Below are 16,123 nucleotides of genomic sequence, written 5' to 3' on the forward strand. Positions count from 1 at the left end.
TCATCATTCCGCAGCATTGGTCTTGTCTAGTGTTTGGTGAATTTAAGTATTGTATATTTACACCTTCTTTGTGTACTTAACTTACAGTACTCTAATCACTGAGAAGTAGATTTGCTAAAAGTGTTTTAGGTTAGCAACGGCAGTGTGTAAATGGTGCAAACAAAATCAAGGCATGTAAAACGTGTGTTTCATATGGTAACAAGATATTTTTATATATTGATGAATTGTGAAAGTGTTTCGTTTTGCAAAGGATCTGAGGTGTTCTGCTACTTGTGTGTTGTGTTAATTGTGTGTAGTTTTATGATAAAATGTGCTGTTGAAGCAATTGGGGGGGGGAGGGGGGGGAACCTGTAAATATAGTAAGTGGCCTTGAATGGATAACCTGTAGATGTTTACTGTAGATAATTTTTTACATGTAATGCTGCATACACAGCGTTAACTCAGACAGAAAAAGTTGCAAATTCAACCAAACTATTCCCAATAGGACTGATTGGATCAGGTTTATACCTGGATCAGACTACAAGACAATTTCGACTTGGTCAAACAGTAGCAACACTACACAATATTTATTCCGATACCACTGTATCCTGTCTTTTACGATCACTGGGCTTTATCTTGTTAAATCAAACACTACAGGAGAGGCGGAAACAGAAAACGTGTCACCGGTCAAGGCAACCGGATACACTCATTACCATGGTGACGATAACAACAATGGATGGCGCCAATGTATTGTATTCGGGGAAAAAAGAACAAAAAGAGGAAAAGCGTAATGTCGTCACCAATGCTTGGAAGTGGGCTGTCCATTCAAGAAGAGCTCGCAAGCAGGCAACATAATATTCCATAGCCTGGCAAGTTTGTACGTAAACAAGCCGGCGTTCTATCCAGTCATGCTTTAAAGCTTCGGTAAACATTGGTTCGTGCGCTTGAATAAATGTTGACAACGTCGCCCAAGTATGTTGACAACAGCGAGCAAGGGAGCCGAAGCTCCGCTCACAATACGCAGTCCTATTGGTCGACGACAAGGTGTGCTGTCGGAGCGTTGTTGATATATCACACTACATGGAAGATATCCCAAAAATCAAACATGCAAGACTTCTCATTTTGGCGTGGTACGGCTATCGTTGGTCCAAATCATGAGTTGTGGATTATGTCACAGAAGACCCTTTGTCTTTCCCGACAAAATATGTCGGGCCCAATCTGGGAAATCGCCCGGGATAGCTAATCGGGTCAATATCAGGGCTAAAATCCTGCGGTTTGCTCTAGGCATTAGTGTGTCGTCATCGCCGATACAAACAGTGCATCGGGCACTGAGTTATTCTTTCCTAATTTACGACAGCACAGGTGTCAAACTCAAGGCCCAGGGGCCACATCCGGCCCACCACATCATTTTATGTGGCCCGTGAAAGCAAATCATGTGCATCAACTTCCAGGATTTGCCAAAATCCTGGAAGTTGATGCAAAGAAGTTGATTCTTTGCCAAAATTTCAAATCATCATGTAATAAATAAAGTATGTATTTAGAAGTGCTAACAGCAGGAACATCGGCCCCTGCTGCAGCTGAGCTGTTTCAGGCTGTACGCCACCCTTTCCCGTTTAGCATGACAGCTTGAAAAGCCAAATGGAACACATCAAATTTCAAGTGATCCATCCATTCCATCCAGTTTGAAAATAAAGTGTGATTCCTAATTTACAGTTACGAATATGGCCATTTGTACTGCGCCTAGGTTCTCAATTTTATATCATCTGAACTTCATCCAGTTTTAACTGCAATCCAACATGTGTGACAATAAGTGACATTTTAGAGAGTTACAGAGTGTGAACTTTTGAAAGTTACAAAAAGGAAGCAAATGAAATCAACTTTCAAATGGCTCCTGAATGTACAGTTTTCACAAGCACACATCATTGAGATTCACTCAACAAGCTGAAACCGTAAGGCAATAAAAGGCACCACGAGCTAACCAACTAATTGAGACACTTTGCTAATGACACCAACAAAGAGCCAATCAGAAACCAGACTCAGGCATGAGCTGTTATTGGTTCAGACTGGATTTGTTTGGAGAACAGATGATGTGCGTGCGTTTCATATGGTAGACCTCTAGGACTCCTTTGTTCTGTGACTGATGTGCCTCCCAACTTTAAAGGCTTCCTCGTGCACTTTAAGTCCTCCTCCCCCTTCTGCTGATCGGCTGGCTGAATGACGAGTCAGCCCCACGTTGATCTGACAAAGTGCGCCTTTCGTTTTGGATACTCCGACCCCCATGACACCCCCTGAACCCACCCGCACCCATCCCCTTCTGCAGCCTGCACACTCACAGCTCCAGACTTTGTATTTGGGGTGAAAGGCACCATCTCAAATGTCTAATGCAGCCGCAGCAGCTGCTACTGGACCTCGCTTTTCTTTAGGACAAAGAAGGAGAGAGGGCCACGGTCCCCATGCACCTTTGTCTGAGGCCCCTCCCCTCGTTTTTCTGCTCCATGCAGCCATTAAAGAGGGTGCAGAAGTGTTGGCTGTAGCTTTTGTCTGAGTTTTGTTTTGGTGAGAGGAGTTGTGAAGGGGGTGCAGTACAAGCACATTTAGCCACCTGATCTTTTTCTGCAATGCACACGAACACAGAAGCACAGCAGAAATTCAATGTGGGGATTGGGATGAGTACATGAGCTCATGTTAAAGCAAAAAGTCAAAACAGATTTCATACCAAAACTGGTCTTGAAAAATTATTCATTCATTAAAAGAACAAATCAGAGAAACTGACTTGTTAATTGCCATTTTGCAAGCTGCTCTTGACCTAAAATGTCAAAAAGACAATGGTAGGGTCCGAAACAGGACGTTTTAAGGTTTCATCTTGTGCTATATGATTACATATACTCTTTCTGCGGCATTATACAAAATGAAGAACTAACCATTCCAGACCCACCCACAATAGGTGAAAATATAGAGACCATTTTTAAAAATGCTGTTTTTTATACAGTGATCCTCCGCTATTTGTGGGGGATAGGGACCGGTGCCAGACCGCAAATAGCGAAAATCTGCAAATAATTGACGGCCCTAATAATTACAGTATACCGTCAATAAGCATTTTCGGGGTCGGTTCCCGCCTACCCAAAAAAATAAAAAGTTGAAAACAAAATGGAAAAAAATTGACAAATAATTGGAAAGAAAATCTGGGAGTCTGCGGGTCCCAACCCATGACTATGTGAGGATGTACTGCACAGTGGTGCTTGGACTTACAGGTAGGTTTCTCAAGCTTTGAGCCGTTGCTCATTTGTTTTTGTTTTTTTGCTTTGTGTAGCAAACAAATATCGGACGAAAGAGTGAGTTTTTTTTATTTTTTGTTTTTTTTTAACAATTACGTCTATTCTGCCCTCCTTGGGTGTGCTGTATGCAGTTCGGCAGATTGCGAAGACTTAAAAGAAAAGGCCAAATGTGCTTGCTTCAAGCTGTTTATTGCCACTCCCAGTTGAAATGTACTTTACCCCCCCCCCCCCCCCCCCCCCCAACAAAAAACAAGTGAATCACATGTTGTGTATTTAACTAAACCACATAACTTATACATCCTGGAAGGGGGAAATCCCTCCATCTGTGGTCCTTTTCTCAAAGTTCCTTCTTTTTTCCCCCCCCAATGGGGTTTTGAGTTATTAATTGGCCAGTTGGGGGATTCGGATCAGGGGCTTTCGCCGATCTTCCGCAACTGTGAGCCTGTGAAGCCCTTTGAGACTCTGATGCGACTCTGAATCTGCATGCACAAACCAGGACACCACTCGGAAATGCCACAAACATGGTCGGCATGCAGCACTAAACACATTGTACTGTGACATTGTTTACATACAGCCATAATTACTGTAGAAAGCAGTCACATTAGGCTGTGAATGGACATTTTATTGACTTATTAATCGTAATAATAAAAAAAAGTAGTGGGTTATGTATGGTAAGAATTACGGTGCTTTAAGTACAGTACATTCAATTCATGCCAATGCATTAAACTGTTATTGAATTTGTCTTTTTAATGCAAAATATGGATTAAATACAGCATACAAACATGACATTAATTGCTGTTTCTGTTATGGTTTGTTAAAAAATGCAACCTCAACATACTGTAGTGCACTAATACTGTAAAATTGTCATTAATAAGATAATGATTTTGTCAGTTTAGGACAAATTAAACTTGTATCTCAAGGCACCACTGTATTTTTATTATCGTGGGATTATTTTGCAGTGGTGTAGAACTGCAATGTATCATACAGGATGCTTTCCCTTATATTCTGGATACCTCAACATGTTTAATTACTTGCTGTCATTAGTGTACATCCACTACGACTGCTGTTGCGTCTGTATGAAAACCCTTGAGGGCCCCAAACCGCCAGTACTGAATGGAGGGGCAGATCAATATTTTTGCAACAGATGTGCGTGCGTGCGTGCATGTGTGTGTGTGTGTGTGTGTGTGTGTTTTCATGGTAATAATGGCGCATAATATTAGCATAGTTGCCAGACAGTGTATAGCCCAACTATGAATATCTCTCATTCACAATAAATTGTCCGTATTACATAAACCAGTACAATCTGCTGCAGCTCTGTGCATTCAGAAAAGATCTTGGAGGGTAACCTTAGCATTGAAGGGACACTTGAGAAGCAGCATGTGGCTGCAGCAGCAGACCTTTCCAGCTCAGGTTGAGGAAGAGGGCAGACGAGGTTACTCATGGTGAAGTTGTTCAGTTGGTGTTTGCAAAGTAACAATACCGCTTGTTTTAGCAGGTGTTCTGCACGCATGCAGGGCTTTTTCTGCATGCAGAGGCAAAAAGTAGACTTTCGACCCTGTACAGCGTTCCCCCAATATATCCTGGTTCATCTTTCCTGCCCCCTCCCCGCAATATTACAAATTTACAACAATCATTTTATTTCTTTTTTAATTGTATTTCATTAGTCGTAGTATTAGTAATTTTACGATACATATGGGCAAGCCTGAAAGTTGCACATCTTCAGTGTAGTACCACGTTGTGTCACACAAGAAAAGAATCAGGATAATTAAGATCAAGAAGAAGAGGCAGATAAGGTCCCCAACTGAGATCCAGAAATAGTCAGTGTTCCCACACAGCAGAAAAATGTATTCCTGTGAGCATTGTTGTGTGCACTGCCTGTATGAAGGTGCTCCTTCATGTGTTAAAGTAGCAGTTATTTTAAAGTTTATAATTACTGGAACATCTATGCTAATTTACGTTAGCCCGTCTATGCCTGTTTGCGTTATATATTAGCATTAAGCTAATAAGGACTTTGGTTAGACAAATCATATGGTTTGGTTGAATATTTTGGTGTTTAAATACATATTCTTGTGTGTTAGTTTTACAGTGAACTTCTACTGGGAGTGAAAAATAAACAGCTTGAAGCAAGTATGCTCTGCCTTTTATTTGGAGAACTGTGTGAAGAAGGAATACTTTAAACCGTTGAAATATGTTGAAAGCATATGGTAGGCGAACAACTATAGAAAACCAATTATAGGTTCTTGCTATACTGTGGCTTTTTACCTATACAGGGTGGGTCTGGAATGTAAAACCCGCAATGAACGTGGGGGTTCCCTGTATTTTGGATTTTGGATTTTGCTCACAGTACAGTCACGTAACGTATCAGTGAATTGCAGTAGCCTGTGTCGTTGTCACCCTTCACCCTCTCTTTCTTCTGCTAATTAAAATGAAAAGCAGATGGAGTAAGTGGTGGGTGGGTTGCCGAGGAGATTTAAAGTGCTGATTGCGTTTCAGCTGGTCCTGCTTTGTGTGTGACTGCGGGGCGTGGAGGCTACAGCAGCTGTTGACTCTGCAATAGTGATACAATACTTGCGGGTCAGTGACTTTAGAGTCTGAATTCAAAGTCACAAAAGATTACTCAAAATGTCTGAATCGCAAGAAGGCAAGAGAATAAAGTACGCGTGCCAAGTCCAAAATCTCACATTCATTATGCTGTACCTCTTGGTTGGGTGGGATTTAATAGATTTTATAATGAGAAGAGGATGATGAGTTGAAACGACGATGCTGTTTCGGTTGTATTTTTCAGTGGGAAAAATCAATCAGTGAAGATTCAACAGCCCCAACATTAGGTAATCTAATGACATGAAATGAATTACGCTGATTTTAACTGGCCAGCACATCTGCCTTACATTTCTGGGGACCGGGGTTCAAATCCCGGCCCATGCCTGTGTGGAGTTTGCATGTTTCCCCATGCTGGGGTGGGTTTTCTCCGGGCAGCACCAAACCGGACTGTGACGGAAGAACACAGGACTGATTCGATGACCGCTGTGTAGAACTGCCTCAACAGCTCCCGTGGCAAGCCGTGCTTCCTCAGAAGCCGCAGGAAGTATATCCTCCGCTGGGCCTTTTTGAGGATGGAGTTGATGTTGATCTCCCACTTCAGGTCCCGAGAGACTGTTAATTCCCAGGAACTTGAAGGTCTCGACGGTTGACACAGGGTGAGGGGCAGCTGTGGCAGAGGAGACCTTTGGAACACCTTTGGATTTTCAGGTTTTGTGGGATCATATTTCCCATTAAAAATGAAATCACCACAGATCAGGAAATTCACAATGTCACTGAGACGAATATAAAATGGAACCGTAAAAGAAAAGCTCAGCACGTGTCGAATGCTCTATGTTTATGCCTGTAGTGGTCAGTCAAACATGGTGGTGGTAGTCTGATGGTGTGGGGCTGCTTCACCATTCAGGAACTGGACGACTTGCTGTGATTGATGGAAGCATGTATTTTGCTCTTTACCAGAAGGAGAATGTTTGGCCATCAGTTGGTGACCTCAAGGTGAAGCCCACTTGGGTGCTGAGGTCTGCTCCTCCACACCAAACTCACATTATCTTGGCTGTATGGACTCGCTGGGACACATTCGTGCTGGAACACAAAAGGGCGTTTCCCAAAATGTTCCTACAAAGTTGGAATTATAGTCTGAACAACGTGAGTTGAGATATAAACCCTCCTTGATTAATTCACCGATTAATATTTGTGTGCTTGTACGCAAGTCATTGTTTAACCTTTCAGCTTTTCAATATCAGAAAAAACCTGACTTTGGGGACATTTTATCACAGCAATGTTTATTGACATTTTTGTGAGTCAAATCAAAGAAATTCACAGTGAAGTGCGTTTAATCTTGACCAAAACATGAACGCGAGCCTTCAAAGACACTCCCAAAGAGGGACGGTCAATGTGTCAAGCAGGTCTGACAAGAACATCTTTGCATTAGCTATACAAAAATGTTGGATTCACTACAGAGTCAGTGAAAAAGAGAGAGATATGATGAGTTCAAATATTTTATTGCTTCCTTACAAACACTATTCCCCATGCACCTATTATGGCATATCATTTGACAAAGTGACAACTTTTTTTGTTATGTGCTTTTTGTATTTCATTTGTCTTTTTAAACACATTTTCAGTTTAGTTTTAGCTTTTCAGTCAATATTTCTTAATTAAGTTAATAGCTTATATTGGAATGTTGAGGTTTTTTCACCCATTTTTTTGGCTTATTTGGCCATATTCTAAAGTGAAACCTTTAGAGAACAGGCACACTGTATATGTTCTTTTTTTAATATATATCTTCTTTTTTGTCAGTTAAACTTCTAAAGTGAAACCTTTAGAGAATTAAGACAATTCTGGAAAGTGGGAAAGATTTTCGCTGACTGCAACTGTTGTCACGTTGCTCAGCCAAGAGGCCATCTTTAAAAAGTCTCTTCTTAAGAAGTCCTCTTCCTCAGCACCGCTTCTTCTCCTGCCGCGCGTGCTTCGACGAGCGACGCGCGCACGATCCGTGAGACCGCAGCACGCACGCGTCGCTTCTCCTTCCTCTCCAAACCTCATCCGCACAAAGAATGAGGGTCGATGATGTGTCGCTCTCTCGAGGCATACCTGACCTCATTCACACAAAGAATGAGAGTCATCTCGGCACGGACGGACCAAGAGGCGACGGTTCCACGGGGGCCCCTCGGGCCGGCGCCGTGCTGCCTGGATTGGGAATCCTCCTCAGGAGTATCCAGGGACGAGCAGAGACAGCCTCATCCTGTCCGTCAGGATGAGTGTTTCCTAGATGAGGAGCTTCACAGAGAAGAGCCCGATCCCGCATCAGCGTCCGGGGAGGCTGATCTCGGGAACCCAGTCGTTCAGACGCCGGCTCTCCTCACAGAACAGATGCAGCTTCTCCAGAGAAGGGTCCTCCCAAGCTCCATCAGCTGGGTTCTGTTCCACCAGGAAGAGGAGATGGAATTTACATGAATTTATTGCCGTGGCGTGGGAATCAGAATCCCGCAGGCGGATTAGCTGTACGTACCGTGATGAGGACGCAGTGAGCATCTTCGAGATGCTCCGACTTGTCAGCGACAATCTCAGCCAGACGCTGCATGTCGCTCACTCTGACGATGCTGATGTCGTTGTCGAAGCAGAAGGACTGGATGAGGGTGAAGTGGATCTGCAGAGCGATGTCACACTCGAAATCCTCGTCCACGGCCAGCACGCAGAAGGACGCGCTGTCTGGATCACTGGGAAAACAGAGAGAAACCACGTGGTTAGCTGCTGCAACTGATTTGCTTGGATTTTTCATGGTGACGATCAAGAATTCAAAGCAACACAATGCGCAAAGTCATTTTGAAACTTATTCCAACTTACTCGGTCATTATTTTGGCACTCTCGTAGACTCCAACTGTGAGACGATCCTCGCTGTGAGCGCAGAGCAGAGCTTCCTTCAGGGATTTTCCAGGAGACTGCATGGTGAGGTTGTATCTTCCAGTTCAGTTGATGATGAGCTGTTTGGGTTGCCTTCAAAGACTCCGCCACCTTTTATACTATAGTCCCGGCACACGCCCGCTCTCTGATTGGCTCTTTCAGGCACAATGGCTCCAACAGGCCTGCTGCCCTCCGCCTGCCCTCAGGGACGCGTGCCTTTAGAAGTCTTCCAACATCGGGGCGGCATCCTTTGAAAGAAAGGATCAGATGTAGAGACTTTCAGACCTTTTGATTATTTTGGAATAATGTAACCACACAAGAGGAGCACACTTCTGTCAAAGTTCTGACGAAAACCAACATGTTTAGTTTGTGATTTGAACGTATTTTAATGACTTTGATTCCGTGACGTTGTATAAAATCATTTTATGAGTCTGCTCATAAAGCTTGTTCCTAGAGAAATATGGAACTAGAAATGATCAATTATAGTTTCATACTATACTGTTATTGACTCCAGCCTACACAGAAGTTTTAAGGAACATTTTACCGTAATTAAGTGTCATACAAGGACGGAAAAGAAGTTTGAAATGAAATTATTTTAACTTAATGATGAAAGCCTGATGTGAAAGTGAGTCACGTTTAATGTTACAGGTGCAACGGGTGCATGCATCTCAACATTCTTCGTCGTTTAAAAACATCACTTTCTTATTTCTTTATTGTTGTTGTTTTTAATTAGAATTGACGAGTCACACTTGACACTTGAGTCCCTAAATTCCAGACTATTTAAACTTGCAAACTTTTGCATCTGTTTGTCAAAGCAATCATAATTGTGACAGTAGTTAATTAAAAAAAAAAAGCTGTTGAGAGTAGCTTGGTAACTGATTGACACCAAAGATGAATAACATGAAAGAAGGAGAAGTTATGAAAAATACATTTTGGATTTCTCACGGTAACTCAATACAGTGTGCATGCAGTGTTGCAGTTGACCTATAAAATCATAAAAGAAAAAAAAAGAATCCAATTTGGTCTGCTCTTGGCAAGTTATTTTAGGAAACACGCTTGCATGTTCTGGCTGTGTCATGAATGAAATGGCATGTCGCGTCTGAGTCTGACTTTTACAACTTCGGAAGACGTATGTAATAAGTTGCATGCAGCGCCACGCGCCACTAGTTTGCATACGTAAAGACCGACTTGACTCGAGGCGCGTGGCATCTGGTCTTATCTCTCTGTCTGCATCCATCTCCATGACGACCGAGGGGCGCCATCTGTCCCCCCTGGGGAAGGTGAGGGGAGGGTGGACAAAGGAAGTCAGCCAGCACCTGCTGCGCCCGTGCAATGCACTTTTACATTCATTCATTAGTTAATTCATTCACTACAAAGTTTGCAACCAAAACACAAGATAGGCGATTCGTGGTTCTGCAGTCGTACGCTAGATTTCGACTTTTTAGCAAGATGAACGCTACTGAGCGTCATTGACTTTTTTTTAATTTTTTATTTTGAATCTAAAACGTGTGTAACCTCCCCCAAAAAGTAGTTTTTGCACGGCAGCGCTCCAATGACGGGGTGTTGCACTGCGGTCAAGCCAGCCTCCACTCGTAAAGTAGCAGTCAAGCCAGCCGCCCCTAATTTTGTTCATACCAGGCATTACGGTAATAGGTCGCCAACTCGCGGCGAAGCCACCTTCAAAATAAAAGCTTTCCAATAATACGGACGTCAGTGCTCTTCGGTTAAGGAATGCAACCAGCAAAGTTAATTTGAATCTTGAGATACATTACATGCATACATACATTTAAAAAAATACTTTATTTGATATCTTAGGAAAAATAAATGGCAATGGACTGCACTTATATAGCGCTTTATCTTCATCATCACAGCGGCCAAAGCACTTTACAAAGAGTCATATTCACACACACATTCGTAAACCAATGGGCGACTGCTGCCATGCAAGGCGCTGCCATGCCCACTGGGAGCAAATTAGGGTTCAGTGTCTTGCCCAATGATACTTCGACATGCGGACAGTCGTAGCAGGGATTCGAACCTGTTCTACCTACTGAGCCAAAGCCACCCAACATAATCCCATTGGTATCGCAAGACAAGTCCAGTTCTGTGTGACAGACCACCAACACAACACCAGTCCAGTTCTGGGGGACACTACACCACCCCAGGTCTCCAACAAAAGAGGTCCCATCAAAATCTGATGTGGCATTTCAAAATAAAAGACTCTTGAATTTGGTATATTTCACTGTCATGATAATGGATTTCAAAAATTCATTAAAACAAATGTTTGAGTTATCACAACACCAGTCCAGTTCTGGGGGACACTACACCACTCCAGGTCTCCAACAAAATTGGTCCCACCCAAATCTGATGTGGCATTACAAAATTAAAGCCTCCTGAAATTGGCATATTTCACTGTCACTACCACTGATTTAAAACATTCATTTAAAAAAATTATGAGATATCGCAACACAAGTCCAGTTTTGGGGGACACTACACCACACCAGGTCTCCACTAAAATAGGTTTGATCAAGATTTCGAAAAAAAATGGAAAACCGTCTTTCTTGTAACTATTTAAAATATACTGTTTTCCTTCCAGTTACTGATGGTGTTCATTTGCCTGACTTCAATGCAGCCAGCGTGGGTTTGGTTCCCACTCAGTGATGGTCTCTACAGTGTATGTGCCCTGCGACTGACTGCCGACTGACTCAGGGTTTTTTCTGTCTTTTGCCCACACTCAGTTGGGGTAGGCTGACCCCGCGACTCAGCGGGATAAGTGGATGGATCCATGCATGTCTTCCTTCCAGTGTCAGACTGCCATGAGCAATTACTTCACTGGTTAAAGCGTTAATGTTGATACCCAAAAAAATCATATTTAATGATAAAACAATCTGGGTTTTTTACAGATTGCAGATATATTACATCAAATGGTGATGGCAGTAATGTAGTCGCATCCTGTAATTGTCTCCTACATGTATGAAAGGGTAAAAGGTGTTGCGATACGAACAGGATTATTTCTAATTATTTCTTAAAAGAAGTCGTATTGACATAGATTTTTTTAATGAATGTTTTAAATCAGGCGGCACGGTGTACGACTGGTTGGAGCGTCTGCCTCACAGTTCTGAGGAGCAGGGTTCAATCCCCGGCCCCGGCTCTGTGGAGTTTGCATGTTCTCACCCGTCCGTGCCTGGGTGGGTTTTCTTCGGGCACTCCGGTTTCCTCCCACATCCCAAAAACATGCATGCTAGGTTAATTGACAACTCTAAATTGCCCGTAGGTGTGAATGTGAGTGCTGAATGGTTGTTTGTTTGTATGTGCCCCGCGATTGGCTGGCAACCAGTTCAGGGTGTACCCCGCCTCCTGCCCGATGACAGCTGGGATAGGCTCCAGCACGCCCGCGACCCGAGTGAGGGGAAGCGACTCAGAAAATGGATGGATGTTTTAAATCAGTGGCAGTGACAGTGAAATATGAATATTTCAGGAGACTTTTATTTTGAAATGCCACATCAGATTTTGATGTCTCTTTTGTTGGAGACCTGGGGTGGTGTAGTGTCCCCCAGAACTGGTCTGGTGTTGTGATAACTAAGAGATTTTTTAAAAATAATTTTTGAAATCCGTGATCATGACAGTGAAATATACGAATTTCAAGAGTCTTTTATTTTGAAATGCCACATCAGATTTTGACGGGATCTCTTTTGTTGCAGACCCGGGGAGGTGTAGTGTCCCCCAGAACTGGAGCGGTGTTGCGATATCTCATTAAAAATGATTTAACAGATTTTTTTTCAGTCAGGGTTAATGAAAGCAACATATGCAGTTTTCAGAGATTTTTATTTTGAAATACAATATCAGATCTTCATCAAACCTCTTTTCGTGGAGTCCTTGGTGGTCTGTCACACAGATCTGGACTTGTCTTGCGATACCAATGGGATTATGTTGGGGTGGTTTTGGCTCAGTAGGTAGAACAGGTTCGAATCCCTGCTACGACTGTCCGCATGTCGAAGTGTCCTTGGGCAAGTCACTGAACCCTAATGTGCTCCCAGTGGGCCTGGCAGTGGCTCGCATGGCAGCAGTCGCCCATTGGTTTAATGTATTTCAAGATTCAAATTAACTTTGCTGGTTGCATTCCTAAACCGAAGAGCACTTACGTCGGTATTATTGGGAAGCTTTTATTTTGAAGGTGGCTTCGCCACGAGTTGGCGACCTATTACCGTAATGCCTAGTATGAACAAAATTAGGGGCGGCTGGCTTGACTGCTACTTTTCGAGTGGAGGCTTGCTTGACCGCAGTGGGGTTGCTGGGTCGCAGCGGGTCACCACAGATCAGGAGCTCATCCCCGAGCAACACCTGTCGCGGGACTGCCGGCCATGCAGGGAGGCCTCCGTCAAGCACATGTGTTGCAGCCACAAAGCCTCGCGGCCACGCCAGCGTCTCAATCCTCAGAAGTCTCAAGCAGATCCGTGTTGGACTGCGCCTCCGTCAGCTGGTGCGCGAGGCGACGTGCACGCACATGCGGGGCAGAAATTGCAAGTTGCCAGTTTGCGAGTAAACACTTTCTTTTTTGTTGTTGGTGCAATAATGGCCCGATAAGCGTTTGTTGTCGCACAAAACACACTCTCAACATTCTTTCCGTATGTTTACAGCACACATTGCGGGTGATTTGATCATCAACAGCAGATTACACTTTGGACCGAAACCTTTTTGCCAATCAAATGGAATCCAAACTCAGACAGGGCACCACATGCAAAGTCGTGGACAAAAGATGTAGGACGGAGGTGGTATTGAGGAGGGGGGGGGGGTCATTGCGACACTTCTCCATCTGTCGTTTTGCCTTCAGTTCAACAATAGACGGAATCAATCAGCACGAACCTGAGTCCTGCGCCGCCTTTTCACCCGCAGCATCACTCCTATATTTACATACAGCAGTGGCCACACGCCTGATGACTACGATTATTATGCACGTTCATGACTAAGAAAAATGTAATGGAGGGGTACGAATGCAACACGTGCAGCAATGAAGTATTATTCACCAGAATTTGATGAAATACTGTGCGAACAATGCGAATTTAACTACACATTAAACAAAAAAACAAAGCAAGAAAGTATGCAAAAAAAATAAAAAAGAAAAGAAAAATTGGGTCGCACATGACCAAATGCAGAAAAGTGAAACGTTCCAGTCCCTGGAGCCTCGAGCAGAGTAATTAAATAAAAAGAAGCAGACAAGGATTTTTTTGTGGACAGCTGATGATCACGTGGTCTGCGTGACCCCTGCAGCAGCACGCACAAGCTTCTGGCACGCGCTGCTCATTTCCATTTGTATGGGAGCTGTGACAATAGAAGGCTTCTGCGCACACAATAGGACTGTTTTATGGTGGGGGGGGGCAGGCCCGAGCCCACAGATGGCATCGTCCACCTGCCCTTTCTCGCCGTGGACTGCTGAGGCTCGGATCAGGGAGGGGGTGGGGGTTTGCACACTTTCTCTATACGCTAATTCTAAGATAAAAACCAACCTGCATAAAAGCGATACAACTGCATGAAGCTTCGTTTGCGCATTTTTTTGTCGGGGTGGATTGTGGCTGCAAGAACTCGCGCGTGTCGGTCTTTGAATGAAAACAACAGCACTATCTATTCCTCTAAGTGATGCAAGCGGGTATATGTCTTCCACGTGCACTCGCGTAAACCGAGTCACGTGTTCTGTCTTTTGCAAGTTGCACAAAAGAAGCACCGCGCGCTTTTGTGCGTGCGTAAATGAGGGTATTTTTAGCCGCTGCATCCCAAAAGGAGAGAGGGGGTGGGGGGGGGGGGGGGTCGTGTTGCTGGGGGTGGGCGTGCGTGGCTCGACGACCTCCATCAATCTGCCACGAGCCAGAAGTGTGACAATAGCATTATCATACCAATACATGGCGCGGCTGCAGCCAATCGGAGAGCAGCTCATTGACAGCCCCGCACGAGCTGCTCTGTATAAAAGAGGGAAGCCTCTCCTCCGAGAACAGCCTGCTCTTTCTGCGGATCTGCTTCACAGCCTTTCCAAACTCCCTTTGCCTTGGAGGAGTCTCGTCATCGTCATCAACATGACTCTTGAGGAAGTTCTGACCCACAAATCCACCGAACGTGCCGAGTGCACTGGCCAAGCACTGGAAGAGGTGCTGGTGACCGCCATGGACAACCACTCCCTCACCGTGGGGGTCTACGAGTGCGCAAAAGTGATGAATCTGTAAGAATTGTATTGAAGATAACCGAACTTTCGCAAATTTGTATGACTGAGTAACGATGGAGATGATAGCTAACTGGATTTTCGCTCTGTCTCTCTGTTTTCCCAGTGATCCAGACAGCGCGTCCTTCTGCGTGCTGGCCGTGGACGAGGATTTCGAGTGTGACATCGCTCTGCAGATCCACTTCACCCTCATCCAGTCCTTCTGCTTCGACAACGACATCAGCATCGTCAGAGTGAGCGACATGCAGCGTCTGGCTGAGATTGTCGCTGACAAGTCGGAGCATCTCGAAGATGCTCACTGCGTCCTCATCACGGTACGTACAGCTAATCCGCCTGCGGGATTCTGATTCCCACGCCACGGCAATAAATTCATGTAAATTCCATCTCCTCTTCCTGGTGGAACAGAACCCAGCTGATGGAGCTTGGGAGGACCCTTCTCTGGAGAAGCTGCATCTGTTCTGTGAGGAGAGCCGGCGTCTGAACGACTGGGTTCCCGAGATCAGCCTCCCCGGACGCTGATGCGGGATCGGGCTCTTCTCTGTGAAGCTCCTCATCTAGGAAACACTCATCCTGACGGACAGGATGAGGCTGTCTCTGCTCGTCCCTGGATACTCCTGAGGAGGATTCCCAATCCAGGCAGCACGGCGCCGGCCCGAGGGGCCCCCGTGGAACCGTCGCCTCTTGGTCCGTCCGTGCCGAGATGACTCTCATTCTTTGTGTGAATGAGGTCAGGTATGCCTCGAGAGAGCGACACATCATCGACCCTCATTCTTTGTGCGGATGAGGTTTGGAGAGGAAGGAGAAGCGACGCGTGCGTGCTGCGGTCTCACGGATCGTGCGCGCGTCGCTCGTCGAAGCACGCGCGGCAGGAGAAGAAGCGGTGCTGAGGAAGAGGACTTCTTAAGAAGAGACTTTTTAAAGATGGCCTCTTGGCTGAGCAACGTGACAACAGTTGCAGTCAGCGAAAATCTTTCCCACTTTCCAGAATTGTCTTAATTCTCTAAAGGTTTCACTTTAGAAGTTTAACAATGACAAAAAAAAAAAAAAAAAAGATGAATGTCAAAAAGAGAACATACATGCCTGTTCTCTAAAGGTTTCACTTCAGAATCCGGCTGAATTAAATTAATGCTAAATATTAAAGTATTGTACATTCTCATTCTTGGAAAAAAATGTAAAAAAAAAAAAAAAAAAAGAATCTGATATTGTTGGAATTTGCAAGTGGAAA

General features: G+C 44.4%; 2 protein-coding genes across 2 annotated transcripts; one reads left to right on the forward strand and one right to left on the reverse strand.

Annotated features, from left to right (window-relative positions):
- Positions 1-7,728: 7,728 nt before the first annotated feature.
- On the reverse strand, positions 7,729-8,737 carry LOC133413831 (growth arrest and DNA damage-inducible protein GADD45 gamma-like). The gene is made up of 3 exons (XM_061698675.1): positions 8,637-8,737; positions 8,302-8,509; positions 7,729-8,210 (listed from the first exon to the last, which is right to left on the reverse strand). Exons 1-3 carry the CDS (start codon positions 8,735-8,737, stop codon positions 8,097-8,099), a joined length of 423 nt encoding a protein of 140 aa, XP_061554659.1. The 3' UTR covers positions 7,729-8,096.
- Positions 8,738-14,703: 5,966 nt separating this feature from the next.
- On the forward strand, positions 14,704-15,848 carry gadd45gb.1 (growth arrest and DNA-damage-inducible, gamma b, tandem duplicate 1). Its single transcript, XM_061698543.1, has 3 exons — positions 14,704-14,898; positions 15,005-15,212; positions 15,304-15,848. The coding sequence occupies exons 1-3, from the start codon at positions 14,756-14,758 to the stop codon at positions 15,415-15,417; spliced, it is 465 nt and encodes a 154-aa protein (XP_061554527.1). The 5' UTR covers positions 14,704-14,755; the 3' UTR covers positions 15,418-15,848.
- The last annotated feature ends 275 nt before the right edge of the window (positions 15,849-16,123 follow it).

This window comes from Phycodurus eques, chromosome 15 (assembly GCF_024500275.1).
Source record: "Phycodurus eques isolate BA_2022a chromosome 15, UOR_Pequ_1.1, whole genome shotgun sequence".
NCBI classification, from domain to species: Eukaryota; Metazoa; Chordata; class Actinopteri; order Syngnathiformes; family Syngnathidae; genus Phycodurus; species Phycodurus eques.

What these genes read in the sequence shown, in the direction of transcription:
- LOC133413831 (XM_061698675.1), bottom strand. Translation starts at nt 8,737, where the DNA reads ATGCAGTCTCCTGGAAAATCCCTGAAGGAAGCTCTGCTCTGCGCTCAC. An exon ending in AGTGCCAAAATAATGACCGA is followed by an intron (nt 8,510 to 8,636) that starts GTAAGTTGGAAT and finishes CTGTTTTCCCAG; the next exon opens with TGATCCAGACAGCGCGTCCT. An exon ending in CTCACTGCGTCCTCATCACG is followed by an intron (nt 8,211 to 8,301) that starts GTACGTACAGCT and finishes CTGGTGGAACAG; the next exon opens with AACCCAGCTGATGGAGCTTG.
- gadd45gb.1 (XM_061698543.1), top strand. Translation starts at nt 14,756, where the DNA reads ATGACTCTTGAGGAAGTTCTGACCCACAAATCCACCGAACGTGCCGAG. An exon ending in TGCGCAAAAGTGATGAATCT is followed by an intron (nt 14,899 to 15,004) that starts GTAAGAATTGTA and finishes CTGTTTTCCCAG; the next exon opens with TGATCCAGACAGCGCGTCCT. An exon ending in CTCACTGCGTCCTCATCACG is followed by an intron (nt 15,213 to 15,303) that starts GTACGTACAGCT and finishes CTGGTGGAACAG; the next exon opens with AACCCAGCTGATGGAGCTTG.